General features: G+C 47.3%; 1 protein-coding gene across 2 annotated transcripts in view; it reads right to left on the bottom strand.

Moving 5' to 3' along the window:
* Cep68 (centrosomal protein 68) overlaps positions 1 to 19303 on the bottom strand; it is a 30492-nt gene extending 11189 nt beyond the window's left edge. Inside the window, exons 1-5 of one of the 2 annotated variants that reach the window (XM_041668783.1) lie at positions 19207 to 19273; positions 5398 to 5529; positions 4956 to 5313; positions 1728 to 3233; positions 1001 to 1123 (exon numbers count right to left, since the gene is read on the bottom strand). In XM_041668783.1, coding sequence (XP_041524717.1) covers positions 1001 to 1123; positions 1728 to 3233; positions 4956 to 5270 — 1944 coding nt within the window. In that variant the 5' untranslated portion in view covers positions 5271 to 5313; positions 5398 to 5529; positions 19207 to 19273. Of the gene's footprint in view, positions 1 to 1000; positions 1124 to 1727; positions 3234 to 4955; positions 5314 to 5397; positions 5530 to 19206 lie in introns of both variants that reach the window. The other variant, XM_041668781.1, reaches the window with a different exon arrangement.
* Between the last annotated feature and the right edge of the window lie 3399 nt (positions 19304 to 22702).

The raw sequence follows: 22702 nt of genomic DNA, 5'->3' as shown, positions 1-22702 counted from the left end.
CTGCAAAGACAGAAAACAAGGGCCCTCCTCTCCAGACATGAAGTTCCCAGGATGCTGACTCAGAGCTTGGAACTAAATCTCACCGTCTTCTGCTGATTCAGTGTTAGGGTATATGATCTGATATAGGTTCCCCATTCCCTGCCAGACTAGCAGCAGGTCTGGGCTACAAACACCATCACCATGTGGTCAAAGCCAGCCAAGCTACCCAAGGTTAGCAGTTACAGGAATTACCGTCCATTTCAATATACTTTTAATCTAGTATCACTAGCTAAAATACATAGGTGTGAAATAATAGACCTTAATAACAAACAGGCGTAAAATAAAATCCATAAAACTGGTGTCAGATTTTGGGTTAAATTTGGCTTAAATCTGTCCTATCACATGACCCCATCTATGCCTGGATTCAGTAGTTTCAACTCAGCTCCATAAACACCAATACAGTCCAGAACCGTGGTGATGTTGACGTGTTCTGTCTGCAGTGCCCCGTGTGGCAGCCACCACATAGCTGTGGTGCACACCTGACTTAACTGAACTGTCATTCGATTCCCAGGCCTAAGGATCCAATCCTGAGACATCTGCCAAAGTACAATGCAAATCCCCTCGAAAACATTTCTGATTTGAGACAAATATCATTTTCCTCTATCTGGTCTGGAAGTTCAGTCATATTTTATAGTTTTTAAAATTTGGAATTTAAAAAAGATATCTTGAGGGGCTGGAGAGATGGCTCAGTGGTTAAGAGCACTGACTGCTCTTCCAAAGGTCCTGAGTTCAATTCCTAGCAACCACATGGTGGCTTACAACCACCTATATGGAGCTCTGTTGCCCTCTTCTGGCCTGCAGGCAGGATATTGTATTTAAAAAAAAAGGTGTCTTGATTAGATATATTCAGATTAAATAGTCAGCTGAGCTACAAGATTCCAGTTGAGATTTTATTTTGTAAGAAGTGATTTAACCACCAGTTTCATGGGTGAGCAAGCCAGAAGCCAGGACCACACATTACCCGGTAAAGCTGCAGAGAAGACTTGAGACCCGTCAGAGTGGAACTGGGTGGAGCACTGAGGTCAGCAACATCTGTGACATTATACAACCAGCAGATGAGCTCTTCCAGCTGACAACAAAATGTCTGTGGAGATAAGAATACGTAGCTGGAGAGAGCTCAGCGAGGAAGTCTGCCTACCATGCTCAGGGCCCAGTACCACAAAGTTTATATGGTGCATCTGAGTGAGCTGCTGTTGTCCTTGTCCAAAGGCTACAAACAGCAGCATGTTAGGATACAGATGTCCTTCTAGAGTTCTCTCTCCCAGGTCATTTGTCTTCACCTCTACCCCATGACTTCAGACTTCCCCCATACTTGGCTGTGTCTCCCCTCATCCGGCAATGACACCAACACTAACAGGCTCAGAACACAGTCCTGAAGGTGAGAATGGAACTGTGGAGGAACAGCACAAGCTCAGAAGAACAAGCGTGCCAACCACTAAACTTTCTATTCAAAACAGCTGTTACATGATGACCCAACAGAAAAACTGCGTATTAGCTTCGTATCACCGAGGCACACAGAATACTGGTGCTTCATGTTACCTAATTTCTCTGTCACTTTCTTACAACCACTAAAGGAGAACAATACCTCTATTTTGGGGGTATGTGTGTTGGAGGTGCTGAGACATGCTGTTGGTGGGCTGGGGAAATAACACTTATTCCAAAAGCTTCTCCTTGCTGAGCATCTTTACCTGCACACATTGCACCAGTGACGCTTTCCCCTGCCCTGTGTTCCTGGGAAGCCTCTCTCCAGCAGCTGGCTCTGAGAATGACCACCTGTCCGACGCAGCTTGCATCGAGGGGTGAGTTTTCAGCAGTCCATAAGAGACCCCAAGGGCCTGGCTGCTCATCATATTACTTTTGTCTGAGGAGTCTTTGGGATGGATAGAGTCCACGAAGCAGGGGTTCTGGACCATAGGCCCTTGGAAGGTAGCACCAGAAGGATGCTGCCTTTGGCTGGAGTCCAATGTGGGGGAAGCTGACCCATCACTGTCTGAGACTTCCAGTGAACTGTGCTCCTCAGCAGCCCCAGGGGGTAGGTTCACAAGGGTGGGAATGGCACCTAAGTAGGACATCAGACTAGAAGCCTGAGTCAGCCTCGTGGGCAAGGCAAGGTACTCATCCTCACTTTCCATCTCCTCTTCTGATGTCCACCCAGGCTTCACATAGGCAGGATGCCCAACATTCCGGCAGGCTCTCTTCTCTCTCTCTAGTCTAGAAAAGGGCAGGCCCCTCTCCTTTGTCCTTAGCTGGGGAGAACCCACACTGAGGTTCTTGCCTATAGGTGGATAGTTCTTTGTGTCCCTTGGGGCTGCCTCTCTGTTCTCACAAGAAGTAGCCTTGGTACCTGAGGCTCTAGGGGTTGATGCAAGCTGCTTCCAAGATGCCAGGCTTATGCCATCCTGTTTCTGGGATACTCCCAAGGGCCAACACTTAAGGCATGGCTCCCTGGCTCCAGAAAATGGCAGGGCAGGCACTTCTGCTGATAAGCAATTGTGTGAGATGTTAGTGGGTGACTTGAGAGTACTTGCTGCGGAGGCAGAGAAACTGTCCAGATCTACACCTGAGTCCTGCATGACAGGGTCAGCCAGTACATGACTCTCAAGTTGCTTTGGGAGCTGAGGCCCAGGCCTCAGTGGGTAAGTGTAGTCAAGCAGATCTTCATACTCTTTATTTGGGTTCCAGAGTGGGGAATTGCGGTTAGGAGAGGGAGGTAGAGAATTTGGCAGCACACAGGCCCAGTACTCTGCCTGAAAGGAGAGCTGTCTCTTACCCAGGCTAGTAGCATTACCCCCAGGGACCCCAGGCTGTGGTGACCACAGGGACTGAGGCTCTGACCCCACCACAGAGGGGGCTCCATGGGGTACAATAAACTCCTGAGAGGAGACCTTGGCAAAGGAGCTACTGTGAGGCTCTGCCTTCTCCTGGTGATCCTGGAGACTGTTGCCCATGGAAGAGGCAGAGATGCTTCCGCTAGAGAGCTGAGGAGCACCTGGGCTCACTGTGGTCTTCCATTGTGATAGCAGAGGGAAACTTGAGACGTGAGGTTGCTGGCTGAGGCCCAGAACTTGAGGTGACTCAATCAGGGACTGGTTGTCTTCACTGTCAGCATCATGTTCTGAGCACACAGTTATAGTTCCAAGGACTTTAACCCTCTGATACAGGTCCTGGGAGGCAGGAAGTTTGTTTTCCTCCATCTACAACAAGGGGAAAAAGCAAAAGCTGAGGTGAAAATAAACAAAGTTTTTTGTTTTTTTTTTTTAAATATTTGTTTATTATATTATGTGTATAGCATTCCTTCCACGTGTGCCTGCAAGCCAGAAGGGGGCGCCAGGTCTCATTATAGATGGCTGTAAGCCACCATGTGGTTGCTGGGAATTGAACTCAGGACCTCTGGAAGAGCAGTCAGTGCTCTTAACCTCTGAGCCATCTCTCCAGCCCGCAAAGTTTTTTTTTTAAAGACCAGTTAAGGCTGAAGGAGGAGTGTGGGGGATATCAATGAAAACAAAGTAGTTCTAAGGATCCTATGGTAAAACCTATTACTTAATATACTTATCTAAGAAGACAAAACAAAGAAACAAACAAAAATGGAAAGAAAGATAGATGGATACATAGATTTGCTTGTGTGCCCAGAGGAGTATTCAGGCAAGATTTCAAGGCTGCTGCTGTTAGTGGTTAGTACCAATACTCATCCTACCCTGGGAACTCTCCGGCAACTGATCCTGAACCCATCTTTTCAGAAGTTAAGTCACTCACTTTGTGAGAGCAGAATCCAAGACAGTTTTGCATGCAGAAGCTGGAAATCAATGCCTCTCCTGATGATGGGTCCCCATCAAGTGAACAAGCCCTCCATCAATCACCACCTCTGACAGGAGATCCAGCAGGCTCCACCAGGGTGCACTCTTACCAAATGAGTCCCTGTTTCTTTACTCTGGACTTTTAATCTCAGGGAGTAACTTACCCCAGAGGAAGACAATAACTAACACAAGGACTTCAGAACCAGGCTGAACTCCTATTTGTACCACCTTCCAGAAGTACAACGAGACCTTCCCTCCCTACCCTGGGGAATGGACATAGCACCAGCACTGCCTCCCTAAGGAGGCATTGAGAAAGCACTAAGAGCCCCTCATTAGTAGCGTAAGAACAGAAACCACAACCTCTTTTAAGAAACACCCACTTCTGGGCTTGCTGATTTGCTTCTTGACCCAACAAACATGATTTACAGGTGCCAGAGCCCCCTGTTAACCCTTGCTATCAGCAGGCGCTGTTCTCTCCCAGTCATGCTCAGAGCCTTCTCACAGGACAGGGCTCCAAGGACAGAGAGACCAAGTAGCAGCCAGACACAATGCACACATCAAAGCTGTCCCTGGACCTCGGTAGATTGAACATGACGTTGCCAGAGCCAGGAGGAGCAGATCACTGATCATTCTCCTACTACAAGGACTTAAAAGATTCAGAGACTTGCCTTTGGCCTTAGAACATGGCTCTCATATAATCTCCAGTCCTGGAGACCAGAGGCACTGCTGCCCGCTAAAGGAGCTTCAGGGTTCTGACAAGTCCCAAAAGGATTTAATCTGGGAACCCCCAGCCCCCTACCAAGTCCCCTAGAAGCTTTCAGATTACCAAATCAGAAGCAGGATGAGGGTCCCTCATTAAGAGACCCCTGATCCTAGTCCTCTGGTCAGCAGGCTCCTGATGAACCTCAAACTGTCCTTAAGAAGTCCCCAATGACTCTGAACAGGAGACATAGCACAGAACCCCCTGCTGACTTCAAGGCCCAGCTCTCCAAGTGAACCTGTGAAACAGGATCCCACAACTCCCACCTTGCAGTGGTGGGCAGGAAGTAACTGTCAAGAAAATGCGGTGCACACCCAAAGGATACCCTGGCTCAGTTCCAGCTTCAACTCCTCAGTACTTACATGGCTTCCCGCAGAGTGAAGGTCTCCAGTCCCCATGCTGGCAGAAGGAAGTGGGTCTCTGAGGGTAGGTTTAGACCTATCTGCTACTGGTTCTCCGCTGGCAACGTGGGCCTGTGACAAGAAAACTCCAGAGATGCAGTCAGGGCCAGCCTCAGCCCTCCACAGTGGCCCTCTCTCAACTTCCAGATGCAGGGGTTGCTGTGGCTTGAGTCCTGGGGGCAGCAGCTCCTGTTCCCCAGAGTTCCACCTGCCACAGGATGGGACCTTCGTGTTGACAGATGCGTCTGTCTCTGCCACATCTTCACCTAGAGCCATTGAGTCTTCCCTAAATTGGGTTTCCCTTGAAGCCTTCAGAAACCTACAAAGCAAGGGAAGCAGAGAGAAAAATAATTTCCTTCATGTGTCCTGAAAAAACCTTGACTTTAAGTAAAGACAGACTTACTTAAGTAAGGAACAGTGACCACTTCCTTGAGGGAGTATCAAGGTCTGGACTTTCCTCAGCCCAGATCCTTTCACACAGATGCCTCAGTAGAGTTGGGAAAGGTGTGACCAAACCAAAGGCTTGTACAGGTTACTGCAGAAGGTCAAAAACAAGGCAACAGAAGACAAAAAAGTATTGTAAGCCGGCTGACCTGGGTGGATGGCACACCTTCCTTGCCTGAAAGCTGACGGGAGAGGAGGCTTACATGGGAGAAGGGGGAGTGCAGATCAGCGGGCGCCTTCTCCCAGGTGGAGGTTTGTGATTAGAGACACATCTCATCCTAACTGCCTGCTCAGGAGATACTTGGTTCTGCAAATCTCAGCACAGGTCAGTATTTCCTAGGGCCATTCTTTTCACTGACTAGGTTCCCATGTGCTGTTCTGGACATTACACAGGGACAGACCAGAGGGAAGGGTGGCTTCACAAACCCCTCTTGTGATTACCAAGCTCACCCAGGTGAAATGAGATGGGCTTGAGCACAAGGCCTTGCTTCAGTGTGCAGCACAGATGTAACTTCAGAGACAGGACGTGGGCCCTCCATATGTCGCCTCTTTACTCAACCTCACTGGGGTGTCCAGCTGGTCTTTGCCATGCACACCCTCCCCTCAAGTGGTTCTCTTATATTAATGGCTTGTCAGTCAGCAACTTGAGTCTTGTCCCTTCTACCCTGGAGGAGACCAGGTACACCTGGGTTTCCACTGTGCTCAGGAAAATGCTTCTAACTATTCTTGGTGGGAGGAGACTGTGGGAATAGGAACCACACCCAGACTGTGGACTAGGTGAGGCTTTTGATCCAATAATGACGAATGACCAGAAACAGATCAGCACCCCTTCTCAGGCTGTCTTGGTATAAGCTGATCCTGGCAGCCTCAGGAAGCCATGGAAAGCCGGGTAATAACAAGTTCATGAGAGAAAGAAGGAGAGCACCCCAGGCAGAGTCATGGTGAGGGGGCAGCTGGGGAAAGAAAGGGAAGAAGCAGCTGCATCTACAGAAGACCTAAGACGACAAGCTGGCATCAGCAGGCTTGGGCACTGGTGGGATGATGGGCAGAAGTCTGACCTGAAAGGACATGGAAGTGGGGACAAGTGGACAGGGAGTCATCTGCGGAGCACCAGGACCAACCTCAAGACTCAAACCTGGACAGGAACAGCCTTATTTCTCCCAAAGACTAGAGGCAAAGTGTGGAAAAGGAAGTTGTGGTGGCAGCATAGGAAGCTGCCAAGTGGGGTAGAGTGGCTGCATCAGGCTCGTCCTGCTTGGTTTCAATACCAGGAAATGCAACCCAGGTGGAATATGACATTTCTACTCCTCCCTAACCCAGCACATGGGGCTCCGGGCCATTCTGAGGTGACTTGAGAGAAAAGCATGGACTGTAAACGCAATCAGCTCACTCTTCTAAACACCAGCTCCTTCACAGGTTTATCGGGCTCTGACCTGTTTTCCTTTTCTGGTAGAAACAGCACCTAACCTTTCATATAGCAAGGAAAGTATCGCCTGGCGATGGTTGCGCACACCTTTAATCCCAGCATTTAGGAGGCAGAGGCAGAGGCAGATCGATCTCTGTGAGTTCGAGGTCAGCCTGGTATAGAGAGTTCCAGGACAGGCTCCAAAGCTACACAGAGAAACCCTGACCAAAAAACAAAACGAACAAACAAAAAACAAGCCAAGTATTTACCACTGAAAAGTCCTACAAACACAGGCAAGCAGTGCTGTTAGTTTTCGTGTATGACTCCTATCACACGATACATATACAAACACAAATATCCCCACACATACGCCTTTGTTATGAAAGTGCTGAACAGGGCAGCTGCTGGTATATCCTGGATCAAAGAACAGTCCTCCTGTTAGAGAAATCCATTCTCTTTAACCACGATGGGCACACGAGGCAGTGAAAAGGGAAGACCTGCCTCAGCAGTCAGATCCACTAAATCAGCTCTGACTATTAATGGGGTGACAGGTAAAGCCAGATTGCCTCATAGCCCAGCCCTAGAATCTTGTGCACGCTATGGAGTCAGGTTCAGAGCTGTGTGACTCCAGACCCAAGCTCTTGATGAATCAAACAAGGATCAAGGGAGAAAACAAACCAGAAGGCACCCAGAGCAGCTGTGGGTGGAGAATAGGGAGCAGAGTGCTCAAGTTCAGATGAGGATTTTCATGGAACCACATCCTCCCCTTGTGGCTCTTTGAAAAATCGCACATATCATTATTTTTGTGTACGTGCATGTGTATCTGTGTGTGTGTGTGTGCACACAAGTGTGGGCCCACAGAAGTCAGAAGACATCAGCTCTCCTGGAGTTGGAGTTAAAGGCTGTTTGACAAGGGTTCTGGGGATAGAACTTAGGTCCTCTGAAGATCAGCAAGTTCTAACTGCTGAATCATCTCTCCAGCCCCCGCATCAGTTTTGGTAACTACAGCTGACCCTATCAGCTGGAGAACCTACTTATCACTTCTGACTGTTACTTCTTCCTCCATTTCTAGAACCTCTCAAGGGTCACAGCTCCATTATGCCCCTAACAAGAATGGTGTTAAGACTTGGTCCTGCAGTGAAATAAAGCTGAGTAAGGCAATAATCAAATATCTTTAAAAAAAAAAGTATTTCTGCATGTATGGATGTGTGCAGATGCATATGCCATGCCATACATGGAGGTCAGAGGACAATTTGTCACAGTCTGGTCTCACCTTCTGCCATGTGGGCTTCCAGGGATCAAACTCAGGCTATCAGACTTGGCAAGACAACAAATGCCTTTCTTTACCGGATGAGCCATCTCAGTGGCCCCACTTTGTTTCAATGACAAGTTTTTAAAATTTCTGTCTTGCCTGGAAGTCATTATTCACAAAGGGTTTCAAACTTGCTCTAGGGAGGGCAGCATGGAGAGCTATGAGAGCTCTCAAAGGCTGCTGAGGAGACTGCAAGAGGCGGAATCCTAAGGTAGGTTATCCAGCTGTGGGGTCTGATTGAGAATGGCCCTCACAGAGGGATCTGAATGCTTGCCTCCTAGCTGGTGTAACCATTTGGGAAGGATTAGGAGGTGTGGCCTTGGTAAGGAGGAAGAATGTCACTGGATACCTCCAGTATCCATGCCAAGTCCAGCCTCACTCTTTTCCTGCCTCCAATTTCTGGTTCAGATGTAAGCTCTCAGCTACTGCTCCAGTGCCATGTTTGCCTGCCTGCTACATGATTCCCACTATGATAGTCACGGATGCACCTTCTGGAACAGTAAGCCATTAATTAAATGCGTTCTTTTATAAGCTGCCTTGGTCATAGTGTCTCTTCATAGCAATTTAACAGGAACTAAGACAGCATGTAAAGTCTGACATTCGGAGCAGAGTTCAAGCCCAAACCACATGGTGGGAAGAAAGGAACAACTGTAAACTGTCCTCTGGCCTCCACGCACCACCATGACATGTGAGCGCCCACACCCACGTCAGCAGTGCTGTCTCATCTTCAAGAGAACCCAAGTTCTATTCCCAGTACCCATGTCAAGCAGCTCACAACTACCTGCAACTCCAATTCCAGATCTGATTTCTTCTGGCCTCTATGGGTCCATACATGTACATGAGCATGCTCTCACATGCAGACACATATACATACATACAAATAATAATATGTGCAGTTTTTCAAAGAGCCACAAGGGGAGGATGTGGCTCCATGGAAATCCTCATCTGAACTTGAGCACTCTGCACGCCATTCTCCACCAGCAGCTGCTCTGGGTGCCTTCTAGTTTGTTTTCTCCCTTGATCCTTGTTTGAGTCATCAAGCGCTTGGGTCTGGAGTCACACAGCTCTGAACCTGACTCCACAGCGTGCACAAGATTCTAGGGTTAGGATGTGAGAGTGATCTGGCTGCAGAAAATTAATGTTTAAGTTTTTCTTTTTAAAAAGGCCTGATGTTCAAGATTTTCACCGAAACAGCACTTTATAGGTGTTTACTGTCCCAGTTTGCACACTCAAATTCTTTACAACCTCATTTATTAGTCTGCCTGATAAACCATGCTCTCTCCTGCCTTAGTCACTTGTCTTGTTGCTGGGACAAAATGTCAAAAGCGGCCTAGGAGGTTGGGTTTATTTTGGCTCAGAGTGCGGTCTGTCCCAGTGGGGCAGCTGTGCAGGAGAAACCTGGGCTGCTGTTAGACTGCACCCGCAGCAGGGAGCAGAAAGGAGGAGCAACAGCATTCCAGTTCCCTTCCTGCTCATCCATCTGGGACCTAGCCATAGTTAAGGGGGCACCCCACCTCAATTAGCCTTATCTAATAATCCTAATAATCCGTATAGGCACACCCAGAAGACTGTTTTCTACATGATTCCATAACCTGTCAGGTTGACAACAGTAACCATCCTAACTCACAAACACACTTAACTGTTCACAGCCATCTCATTATGCAAAATACATTCAGTCCAACACACAATTCCAACAGTTTTTAACCGTGCACCTGCTAGGGCCAGAGGGATGGCTCTGGGCTGAAGAGCACTGACTGCCCTCTTTGTTGTTTTTGTTTGTTTGTTATTTGTTTTCAAGATTGGGTTTCTCTGTAGCTTTGGAGCCTATCCTGGAACTTGCTCTGTAGACCAGGATGGCCTCGAACTCACAGAGATCTGCCTGCCTCTGCCTCCCGAGTGCTGGGATTAAAGGCGTGCACCACTTCTCTTAAAGAGGACCCAGGTTTGATTCCCAGCATCTACATGATGGCTCACAATCATCTTTAACTCCAGTCCCAGGGATCTGATTATCTTTTCTGGCCTCCATAGGTATCATGCATGCATGTGGTATACAGACATACATGAAGGCAAAACATTCGTGTGTGTGTGTGTGTGTGTGTGTATAACTGTTGATTCTCTTCTGAAACTCAGCAAATCACCTGTGAGCTCCTGTACAACTAAAACCGACATTCTATACTTCCAGTATACATAGATAATATACATTCCCATTCCCAAAGGAAAGAATTGGGGGGACAGCAAAGAATACGATCAAACAAAGACCAAATACAGCAGGGCAAACACCAACTCTTGCAGCTAGCTTCATGGGAGCTGGCATCTGGAGCCCAATATGGAATACTTTGGGTTCCAAAGGCTTGAGTAGCCCTGCCCCCCCCAGATGCCTGCACAGCCTCTCTTGAGTAGGATCCAGTCCACACAAGCAGCTTTCCTCTGCAGGGGTACCATGATCTCCGCCACTACCAGCATAGAAAATAAACAGTGAACTCTGCCCCTTTTTCTGAGAAAGTCCTGTACAACACACAACTGCCAACCGAGGGGCTACCCATGCTTTAACATCTTCCAGAGCCCTCTAAAATTCACCACTAAACCCCTCAATTAGTCTCCGGAACCTGTAGAGGTCACAGGATCTGCCAGATAGCATTAGGAGTGACCCAGTGGCTTTCTCTTGTCCCACTAAAACTATGTTCAGCACCATGTATAAGCTAACACTAGGGGACACCTGATCTTTCCTGTATCTGCTGTGTCACCCTCAAGCAAGCTTGTTCCAGCTGTTTGGCTTCTTCCCACTCATTCCTGTTTAGAGCAAATAGGAGAGGACAGGCAAATGGGAGACAGGGCACTGTTTCACTTCTGTCTAACTTATTCAAATAGATGAATAATTCACCAAGAGCAATTCTCTGAACAAAAAAAAAAAAGAAAAAGAAAAAGAAAAAAATTCCTGCAATGGTTCTTCAAATCACAATTCCCTTGGAAACAATTACATTTATCCAAAGTGTCAGCAGTTCTGCTCTGACAAGTGCTACCCCTGCACCCATGGGCCCTGACAGCCACCTGTGCTGGCACAGATGCCCCTTTCAGTCTGGGGCCTCCGTGAAATCTCACAAGACACACAGGTACAGAGAGAAATACCACAAATACCAGTGCAGATCGTGTTTAACGAGCAAGAGAGAAAAACCGGGCAGCAGGGCACGTGGCTTCGAGGTTTCTGAGAGAATCAAAGCAGAGGCCAAGCTAGGCAGGATGGCAGCATGAAAGAGGGTAAATCTGGGATGACAAAAGAGAGGATAGGCTTGAGATGGCCCTGAGGCTGGCTGGCTGCATGCAGGGTGGATACCAGGAAAATTGTGGCCATAGATTTAAAAAATGAAGAGGCAGGTAGGTGACCAGTTGTTAAAAGCAGCTGCTATTCCACCCACTCCCTCCCTGGCTACAGGTCCTAAAACTCCCAAGCCTCTAGCTTGGCTAAAATACCATTGGAGTAGGTGACCTGGAGCTCTGAAGATAAAATCAAAGCATGGATTAAGATGTCTCCTGTGGCTTGTCAGTGATCACATCATCCTCTCCAGGACTCTGGGGCATCAGTGTACCTACCCCTTCTTCCTTCTGGGATTTACATTTCTCTGAAAGGGGATAGAATGGAAGAGTTTCCAGGGCCCTAGAGGAATCTGTGGGTCTCTACAGATCACTGTGTGGGGAGACCAGTGTTTGGCCTCACTTTCTCAGACATTTACTTGCCTGTTACCCAAGTCTCACAGCAGAGTAAATGTCCTATCAGAAGTCTGCAGTGGCTTTGGAGACGTGAAACTGCCAATCTGTAATGAGCTTGGCTGAGTTCTGGACTACCTACAATGCTGAGGGCTGACCACCTCATCAACAGGTTCAAGTTCTGCCCCTGGAGCAGAGCAGAAAAACTGCTTCTACTGTTAGCTGAAGCGGTTCCCACAGGCTCTGGGGTTGTGGTTTACAGGACCTGCTCCTACTCCACCAGGCTTCGGTAATCACAGCACTAAGTTAAAGGCCAGCAAAGGGGGCGAGGCAAGCTGATTCAACTGGTAAAGGCCTGTCACCAAGTCTGATGATTTGAGTTCAATCCCCAGGACCCAAATGGAGGAAGGAGAGAAATGCTCTCACAAACTGTTCTTACCACCATAGGCACGTGTGCCAACTCTGACCCCCACACGAAATAAATGTCTGACTTGATGGCGATTCCTGGGGAGAGCGAGAGTGAGGAATGGCTATGAGCAACAGATATTGAACGTGCATATGAATTTTCCTTTTTAAAATTTATTTTAGAAGTTTTGCTTTTGTTTTATGAGTGTTTTGCCTCAATGTATGTCTGTGCATCACATGTAAGCAGGACCTACAGAAGCCAGAAGAGGGTTGGAGCCCCTGGGGGTGGAGCTGCAGACAGTTGTGAGATACCATGTGGGTGTTAGTAAATGAACCTGGGTCCTTTAGGAGAGGAGAGCAGCCAGTGCATGTAACTGCTAAGCCATCTCTCCAGTCCCTATATGAAATTTTCAAAATATTAAAAAATTTAAAAAGCTTCAAGCTTGTCCTCTCCTGTGGGTGCTGCCCTGACACAGGGGCGGGCAGTGGTGGCTCGGGGCCTCATGCATACTTCGAGTCTCTTCATGCTGCAATGGAGGACCCTAGGGAAGGGCCTGGGCAACATACATGGAAAGCTGCAGGGTGAGATGGCAGAGGGAGGTGACTATGACATGCCATCACTATAGAAGCACACGTTTGCAGGATTGAAGCTTGGAATAGTTTACATGCCCTACTCCTGCCAGGCGAGGAGACCCCAGAGCTGGAGACTGATGTGGGTGGGTGACAAGCTGTCAGTGTCATGGGGCTGTGGCTGTTAAAAACCTACTGAGGCCTTTATCTTCCTCTAGGCCTACTAGACAAGATCTGGGGCATGCACGAACTGACTCAACACTCCCAGAAGGGTGCTGACCCAGGTGACCAGGGCTCCAACAGGACACTGCTGCTCCAACAATCTCACTGTAGGAGCAATAGTGGGCCGGGCCTAACCACAAGCAGGGCTTCCCATGCCTCTTCACTTGACTCCTTAGTTTTTCTTTTTAAAAAAGTTATTAAAGGGATAGGGCTTTTTATTTTCATATTAACTCAGTGCCATCACCACCCCACCCCCACTTTGCTTTTCAAGACAGGGTCTTACTTTTGTAGGCTAAGATGGCCTGGAACTCACTATGTAGATCAGGTTAGCTTTGAACTAGAGATCTACCTGCTTCTGCCTACTAGGATTAAAGCATGCACTCTCTAATAAATCTAAGAAATAACTTTGAAGTAGAAAAAAAAATTCTCAAATGATACTATTAAGACTGGCACTCATGGGCTGGAGAAATGGCTCAGCAGTTAAGAGTACTGACTGCTCTTCCAGAGGACCGAGGTTCAATTCCCAGCATCCTTATAGCAGCTCATGATCTGACACCCTCATACAGACATGCGTGCAGGCAAAACACCAATGCACACAAAATAAAATAAATCTTAAAAAAAAAACAAAAACAAAAATGGACCAGGCAGTGGTGGCACATGCCTTTGACCTCAACACTCAGGAGGTAGAAACCAGAGGATCTCTATTAGTTTGAGACCAGCCTGGTCTACAGAGTGAGTTCCAGGACAGGCTCCAAAGCTACAGAGAAACCTTGTCTCGAAAAGCCAAAAAACAAAAACAACAACAAAAAAAAACCCTCAAACAAAAATGGCACTCACAGTATCAAGCATCCTGTTTGCAGACTCCACAAGAGATTGTCAACAGAAACACTGTTTCTCCTGAGTGGCAACTACCCCCCTTTTTTAATTTGTTTTCATTTTAAGTATATGGGTGTTTTGCTCAAATGTATGTCTCTGTATGTGGTACCCACAGAAGTCAGAAGAAAGCATCAGATCCCCTGGAACTGGAGTTACAGATGGTTGTGAGCCCCCATGGGTGCTCGGAATTTGGGTCCTCTAAAAGTACTGTCAGGACTCTTAACCTCTGAGCCATCTCTTTAGCCCCAATTCCTTTTTAAATTTCTTTTGTTTTTTTTATAGAGATTATAATATTACATCATTTCTCTGTTTTTCTCTAAACCTTCCCACATACCCTTCCTTGCTCTCTTTCAAATTAATAGCTTCTTTTTTCATTAGTTGTTACTACATACATATATGTAGAAGTATATATGTATATTCTTAGATACATATATAAACTTAGTCTGTATAATACCTCTTTTCACTTTCTAAGTTTTAGCAAAATTGTTTTTGTCTTTTACATTCCTCTTTGTGTCGGGTGTGGTGGTGGCACATGCATTTAACCCTAGCAGTTGGGAGGCAAAGGCAGAGGGATCTCTGTAAGTTCAAGGACAGCCATAGCTACATAGTGAGACCCTGTCTCAAAAACAAAACAAACAAGCAAACAAAAAAAATCCCTCTTTGCTTTTCTCCTAGGAAGCTCAGTGTTAAATAGAAAGTCCCACCTAAAAAACTGTGCTAGACTCCACTCCCTTTCTGTGTTACCCTCCACGGCTATGTGGTTTCCTTTCGATCTTTCTGTCTCAATTGCTTTATTAGAAACCCTGTTACTAGAACGCTGATGAGGAGGTTAAGAGCACTTGCTGCCCTTGGTTGTGAGCTCTGGTGGGTGCTGGTGCTGAATCTGTGTCTTCAAGAACTATGATGCAGTGCCCTTAACCTCTGAGCCATCTCTTTAGCCCTGATCCCATTAAGAAAAAAAATGAGATTATAATATTACCTCATTTCTCCTCTTCTGAGAACCGGGTTCAGTTCTCAGCACCTACATGGTGACTCACAACCATCCAGTTGTGAACCGGAACCAGTTCCAGGAGATCCAATGCCCTCTCCTGGCCTCCATGGGCACTTGGCATATACTCAGCAAACTTACAAACATGAAGACATAAAATCTTCTAAATGGAATCTTGTTACAGGGGTTGGAGAAGTGGCTCAGCTGTTAAAAGAATTTGCTGCTCTTGCAAGAGGACCTGGGTTTGGTTTCCAGCGCCCACTTTGGGCATCTCATAGTGACTTGCAATTCCAGTTCCAGAGAATCTGACACCCTTGTCTGACCTTGGTGGGCACCTGTATTCACATAATATTCATACAGACAAGCAGACACACACATTAAGAAAAAAGTCTTAATCTAAAAAAAAATATATATATATTAGAAGGCCAGAGAAATAGTTCAGCAAGTAAGTAGCTGAAAACAAGCCTGGCCACCAGAGACTGGACCCTGGAACGCACACAGAAGTAGGACATGGTGGTACGTGTCATTCTAGCACTTCTGTGACAATGAAAAGAACAGACAGGAGAGGCCCTGGGAGCCTATGGGCAAGTAAGCCTGGAGTAGGTATGCATCAGAGCAGCCAACCAGAGAAAGCCAAGGGGAAGGTGAGAAGCAACATCCCAGGGTGTCCTCTGACCTCCACATGGATACTACGGCATGCACACACACAGAACACAAACACAAATAAATACATATTTGAATTTTATTTCTTATTTATGTGTCTATATGTGCTCAAATCTGTGTGTGCCTATAAAAGCTAGAAGATCCCCTGAGGTAAAAGAATTGTGAGCCATTTGACACGGGTCCCAGGAACCAAACCCCGGTCTTCTAAAAGCACCCCTAACTACCGAGACATCTCTCCAGGCCCTATATGTAATCCCAGTACTCAGGAGGCTGATGCAGGAGGGTAGACTTGAAGGCTGGCTTGGCCAATTTGGCCAGTATCTTAGATTTCTCAATTTTTAGGAATAAGACAAAGAACCTAGCTGACCATAGTAAAACAAGTCTTTAATCCCAGAACTAGGGAAGCAGAGGCAGACAGATCTCTGAGTTTGAAGCCAGGCCAGTCTGGTCTACACATTGATTTCCAGGTCAGCCAGGGCTACATCTAGAACCTGTCTTAAAAAACAGATAAAGAACGTAAGCCAGGTATGGGGCCACACACATTTCCCCAAAATTCAATAAGCTAAGGCCAGAGAAGTGGATGAAATTCAAGGTTAGCCTGGGCTACATAGTACCAGACTAGCCAGGGCTAAAAAAATGAAACCCTGTCTCACAAAAACAAATCAACAAAAGCAAGATGGCTCAATGGGTAATAGCACCTGCCATGCAGGCCTGAATCCCAGGAACTCATAGTAGGAGAGCTGACTCTCAAAAGCTGTCTTCTGCCCTCCATACATGCACTGTGGCAGATATTATCATACAAAGACACACAATAAAATAAACTTTTACTATAGCACAATGGTAGAACACATGCTTAATATGCACAAGGGGACTGGGTTTGAGCCCCAACAATAACAACAATAAATAATCTATTTACCAGTAATTCTAAAAGTTAAACACAAAAGGAAAATAGTTTATGGAATGAAGCACTGTTCAATCCCAGAACTGTCAAATAAAACCTATCTCCTGCCCAAGTGTGACCTACAGCCACAGTGGCTCATGTTTCTAATTTCGGCATCTGGAGGCTGAGGTAGGAGGACCACTTTGAGTTTGAGGTCAGACTCAGCTGTAAAAAGAAAAACCAAAACAAAAAGTGTGAAATAGGACCAGGTGTCCACATCACCTCAGAGTTCGTTGGTCTTAAGCCCTCAGAGGCCGGAATCAAGAACCTACATAGCAGGATCTTCAGATCAATTGCTAAACACAGGTCCATTTCTCAGACACCCCGGGAGGAAGCAGGACGGTTTCACCTTCCTAGAAAGGATCAACTACAATGGTTCTATGACCGCAGATTATATCCTAGCCCAGGGCAGCACACAGACATGTCTGTCCTGTGCACAGACACCTGAGAAAGCACAGGACATACATGGCAGGTGTTTAACAGCTAACTACAGAATGTCAGAGTTGAAAGAGAGCCCCAGAAAGAGTAAGAGTAGGGTTCAAGATAAATTTTGGAACAGTAAAAGCAGAATTACATACTTGAATTTTTTTTGTTTTGAGCTACAAGTAAGGAAGGAAGAGATAATTTAAAGAGAAACAGGCATGTCAAAGGGAATAACAGCTGGAAGGAAATACATGTTTCAGTGTTTCCCGTGACACAGAAAACCAAAGTGAGGCAGTACTGCCCGGGGTGATGCTCCACATCTGTCTGCCTAGCAAACAGAAAGGGTTCTTCCACTTTTCATGCTGCCTGTGAGAAACTCTGAAGACAATACGGCAGTTTCTCCATGAGACAGACTAATATAAGGCAACAAGCTATCCACAACTCAATTTCATATGTTGTTTCTAAATTTTTTTTGTGACTCTCACCCTCAAGACTTTTTCCAGTCGTATTAGGCTCTCTATACATTCAGTCCTATAATCAACCTTAGCCAGAAGGCAGACAGTGATCTAGCTCAGCCCTTTGCTATTACATGAGGACCAAGAAAGGGACTAAGAGTGAGTGTCTGAAGCTGGGCACTCTAGGACGCTGAGGCAGAAGGATCAACTCTAGTTCCAGACAAACCTGGGTTGTATGATTCACCAAACCAGGCAATGATGGTCTATGCTTATAACCCCAGCACTGGGAGGATGCCAAATCAGGCCAGCCTGGGCTACTTAAGAAGACTCACCTCAAAAATAAATAACACCTCTATAAAGCTTAACCATTTGTTTCCCACTTAATTGATCTCGAATGGATGTTAAGACTTTAGAAGCATAAATCTATACTTTCGGCAGGGTGACACTTTTTTTTCGGGGGGTGGCTATTTTGAGACAGGGTCTCTGTGTTATGAAGCTTTGGCTATCCTGTACTCACTATCTAGACCAGACTGGCCTTAAACTCAGGGATTCACCTGCTTCGGTCTCCCGAGTGCTCTGATAGTCTCTTCAAATATTCTTTTTATATAAGGTATTTTATATCAGTACTTTATAACCCATGGAATTGATGCTATTATTCTACCTATCCACCTTTTCTTTCTTTCTTTCTTTCTTTCTTTCTTTCTTTCTTTCTTTTTTTTGTAGGTCGTGCTGGGGCCTGAATTCCACTTTATAGATGAGGAAACTGGGGCACAGAGAAGTTAACTTATCCAGAATCAGTAGCGTGAAAGGGGTTGAAATCTGATTCTATTCAGAGAGCGCGGTTGTTTCCCTAACCTGTAAAAATAATCCAACAACTTAAAGGCTTTTTAAAAGTTCCTGTTTTCTCAACTTTTGGCTTCACTGGCTGCTCTTGTTTTCGTTTGGCTGCCTTCCCTTACAGACCTTGCATCCTGCTAGGGGGCTGGGGTAACCACAATACAGCGCCATATGTCGAAACGGAGGCCAGTAAAGGCTACTCAGAGAAGGTTATGTTTTTTAGTTGTGGGAAAAACTTTTTAAAAGCTCTCCTGACGTGAAGCTGACGCTCCACTCTTCCTAAGTGATCGAGAATTGAACCCAGACCGCTGGAGAGAATAAGGTAAGAAGTGACTTGTATTTATTTTAACCAAGCTCAAACCAAAAGTGTCCCAACCGGTCAGAAGGTGTACCACACTATCTCCTTTCGCGTCTCCGACCCCATCAATTCCCAGTGAGGTCTACCTTGCTCTGAAACTGGCAGTTTTCCGCTCGTTTTTATTATAAACAACACACTGAATTGAACCTGGTCATTATAAAGAGCTTCTCTTAGGGTTGGGGCGTGTGCCCCCGAGCTGCAGAGACTGGTTTACAGGTGACACAGATCTTCGAGATAAATAAAATAAAAATGAGACGCCTTGCTTTCCTCCTCGGCTGCGTTCACTGTGCCAGGGAAGCAGTGGCCTCCCGACTGAGAGCGTCCGTGACCGGCCGATTCCCCGAGACCAAGGTCGACGCGCGCAACAGCTGCGCGGCTGCCAGATGTGCGGCCCCGTGCGCTCTGCAGGCCGCACCGACACTCCGCTGCCTGCCCCGCCGCTCCCCATTGCAAGATGGAGGCGGAGGCACGAGGCGCCCCCACCCCGGCCAGCCTTTGTGCCCTCCAGGCCGCGGGCCTCGCACAGGGCCCCACGCCGAGCCCCAGACACGCGCGGGCTGCCCGGTCTCGAGTCTCGGCATCGCGACACTCGCGCTGCTACGGCCTAGTTACCTCAGTTCGAACCGAACCGTCGCACGTCCAGAGCAGCCCGGAGAGCTGGGCCGGGGTCCCAGGCGGCGACTGCCTAGCTCCCGCGGGCGCCCGCACTCTAGCGGGAAGGAGAACTGAGCGCCCGCCGCGCCCTCCGTCCGCACCGCCCCTCCGCGGAGGACGCCCGAGGCAGCCGCCAATAGGAACCCTCGGCGAGGAGGCGTCACCAATCCGCAGCCCTCTTCTGCTGCGAGAGCCCGCCCCTTAAATGGCCCTGGCCTATGGGAGGCCGGGGCTTCTTTCGCCGCCGCCCCGACGCTCGTGCCAGCTGGGTGGCTGGCGGTCCCGCTGCCCACGCCGATGGCTGGGCGCGCGAGCTCTCCTCCGGTCGGCTGCGGGCGGAGGGCGCCGTGGGTTCAGTCGTGCGCGCAGAGACAGGGAGGGCGGTCCCAGGCCTCGTGCTCCCTTCTACGTTCGCGTGGAAACCGCGGGGGCGTGGCCTGTGCGGCGCGTGGGATTCGGGCGGAGAATACTGTGGGTCGTGTGTCCCACTGTACGGTGTCCCCGGTCGGTTGGAGACCCTCAGCCGCAGGGAGAGGCCCAGCCTGCCACAGCAGTAGTTGGAGAAGAGCTTCCCCGCAGTCGGCTTCCACGGTGTCCTGCCGGTTCCCCAAATGGTCCGCGGGTGTCGGAGCCCAGCTGTGGTCAAGGGCACGCTGACCTGTGAGATTAGAGAAGGAGCCGGGCTGAACCTGCCACGACAGCTCAGAGACTTGGTCTGACCTTAGGGAAATTTTACCTTAGGGAAATTTTTTTTTATATTTATTTATTTATTATGTATGCAATAGTCTGTCTGTGTGTATGTCTGCAGGTCAGAAGAGGGCACCAGACCTCATTACAGATGGTTGTGAGCCACCATGTGGTTGCTGGGAATTGAACTCAGGACCTTTGGAAGAGCAGGCAATGCTCTTAACCACTGAGCCATCTCTCCAGCCCCCACCTTAGGTAAATTGACAGCCAGGCTGGCCTCCAACTCACGATGATTCTCCTGCCTCAGCCTCCCTAGTACTGGAAGTACAGGCAAGCCCCATCACGCCCAGCTTTTTATCTGGCTTTGCTTTTTATGAGAGTAAATTTTATTGTAGCTCGGGCTGATTTTGAATTCCTGATCCTTCGTCTCTGTCTCCTAAGTACTGGATTTTTTTTTAAGTCAAAGTGTATTATCATACGCAAGCCCTTGAGTTCACTCCTCAGCCCAGAAGGAAAAAAGAATTCAAAACAGAAATATGTCAGATGGGTAGTCAGCATTTACCAGCATGTATCCAGTTACTTGTTTAAAGGAAAAAATAAAGGGCCTAAGAAATCGTTTAGCAGTACATGTTGTAAATGCAACTGAACATTCGTATAACCTCAACCAGATGTGTTCTGCTCCCTCCTTTGCCCGTGGCCCTTCTCATTTTTGTAATGAGTATGCTTTACTCATTATTATTGTTGTTATTATTATTATTGACAAGGTCTCATATAGCCTGGACTAATCTGGAATCACTTTGTAGCCAAGGATGGCCTTGAATTCCTGAGGTCCTCCCGCCACCACGTCCCCAGTGCTGGGATTGAAGACGTGTGCCACCATGCCTGGTTGATGTGCTGGTGGACAGTGAGCCCGGGGCCTCATATGTGCTCAGCAAGTACTCCGCCTACTGAGCTATGTCACAAGACTCTCTTGTTTCTAAACCTTGCCATAAGAAGAGCCTACTACACTTGTATTGGTTGTCTTAATATAAGTAAGTTCTTTTCTGAGCCCTTCAGACACGAATGTGGAGAGTATTAATGATTATCAGAATTTATACATGATCACAACCAAAACAGTGAAGTGAGCCAATGAATGAAACTTTGAACATCCTCCAAAACAGGAAGTTGCAGTTTCTTGTGAAACTGTGCTATATTCGTCTTAGCTCTTATGTTTCCATGGATCCTTTCTGAACATAGGAGCAAGTAATATTTTGCATTATCTTTCAAGTCTTTTAAAGTTTTATTTTAGTTTTTATTTACATTTGTTTACTCATTTGTGTGGGGAGGGGCCGCACACACCACAGTGTTGGGACAGCTCTTGGGAGTCAGTTCCCCTTTCGGCTTGTGGGTCCCAGGGAGGAACTCAGGTCATCAGGACTGGAGCGATGGCCTTCACTTTCTGAGCCATCTTGGTCCTATCTTCCAAAGCTTAATCCCATAGTCACTATTTTTATTTCAACTGCGTGTTTGTTTTTGTTGTTTGGTTGTTGAGACAGGGTCTCTCTCACTGTGTAGCCCTGGCTGGCCTGGAACTCGCTTTGTATACCAAACTGATCAGTTACATTTTTATTATTCAACTAGGACTTGTGTGTTAAGCCACATGCTCCAGCAATTTCATGAATGAAATGTCAGAGAAGAATTATTTATAAAGAAAATATTATTTCATTGATCCTTGTGTAATTTCAGAAGAATCACTTATTTCCTTAAAGCTGAGCTCACCTTGTAAAATTTGCAGTTTTTTTTTACTATAGGGACAGTCTGGCTGGTCACGCTGTTGGCAGCATGTGCTGGACACTGTGTGCTGCCACTGCTGACATTTGATACTGCCAGAGTAAATGACATCCTTCTTGACTGCAACTCAGATCAGCGTGTGCTCAAGCCTGCATGTCGTGGAGACAGACATGCAGTACCTTCCTGAAAGCTTCCACAGTAAGAGTAGAGGCCCTGCAGTCTGCCAAGATTCATGCAGTGGACATTACTCTCCAACAGGGGCATTCTGCAAGCACTGGGAAAACCACCCAGATAGTACATAGATAGATGAAAGATGAAAAAGGAAGGGAAGGAACAGAAAGAGAGATGTCTCTATTCACGGTACCTTCTCCTCCACTCACCTGGAAAGCCACCTGCCAGCTCCAGAATAAGCTCACGAGATTCCTGATGGCGGTTCAGCTGTTGTCTCTGTTCTGTCCCCAGCCCGTGGCCACCTCCTCAGATCTGAATGCTGGGCTGTTGTTCCCTGTGTACTCGTAGTTTGCATTCTGAGCGCTGTCAGGTTCAGATTGGCCAACAACTTGGATACCATTGCAATTAATGCTCACTTCAACAGATTTGACCTTTACAAAGCAACCCCATGTTAGGAGCGTTAGCAGGTATCCTGAAACCTCTAAAGGCCCGTGTGGAGGAGTTGACTTGGCATGCGCTTCACTGCTGTCTCCCTGACAAGGAAATGTGCTCAGGGAAAGCTGTCTGAGTGAGGGACCGGGTTAGGATACGGAGAGACAGATGCCCAGATGGCACTGTCTTGTGGCCTTCTGCACCACAGATAAAGGTGAAGTTAGAAGTTAGGGCTGGAGCAATGGAGGTTGAGTTGTCTGTCATAGATACTAGAGAACTGTAGACAGGAAGGAGATTCCGTAAGTTAGAGAAGAAGATAAAGCTCGAAAAGCCAAGACCAGGTGTTGTAATGTCTGTTCAGCCATCTTGTTGTTTTTTTTTTTAAAGCATATCT

Source organism: Microtus oregoni, unplaced genomic scaffold (assembly GCF_018167655.1).
Source record: "Microtus oregoni isolate MIOR12 unplaced genomic scaffold, Mior012 000019F_ref0000042, whole genome shotgun sequence".
Lineage (NCBI taxonomy): Eukaryota > Metazoa > Chordata > Mammalia > Rodentia > Cricetidae > Microtus > Microtus oregoni.
This window is presented reverse-complemented; position numbering and strand designations above follow the sequence as displayed.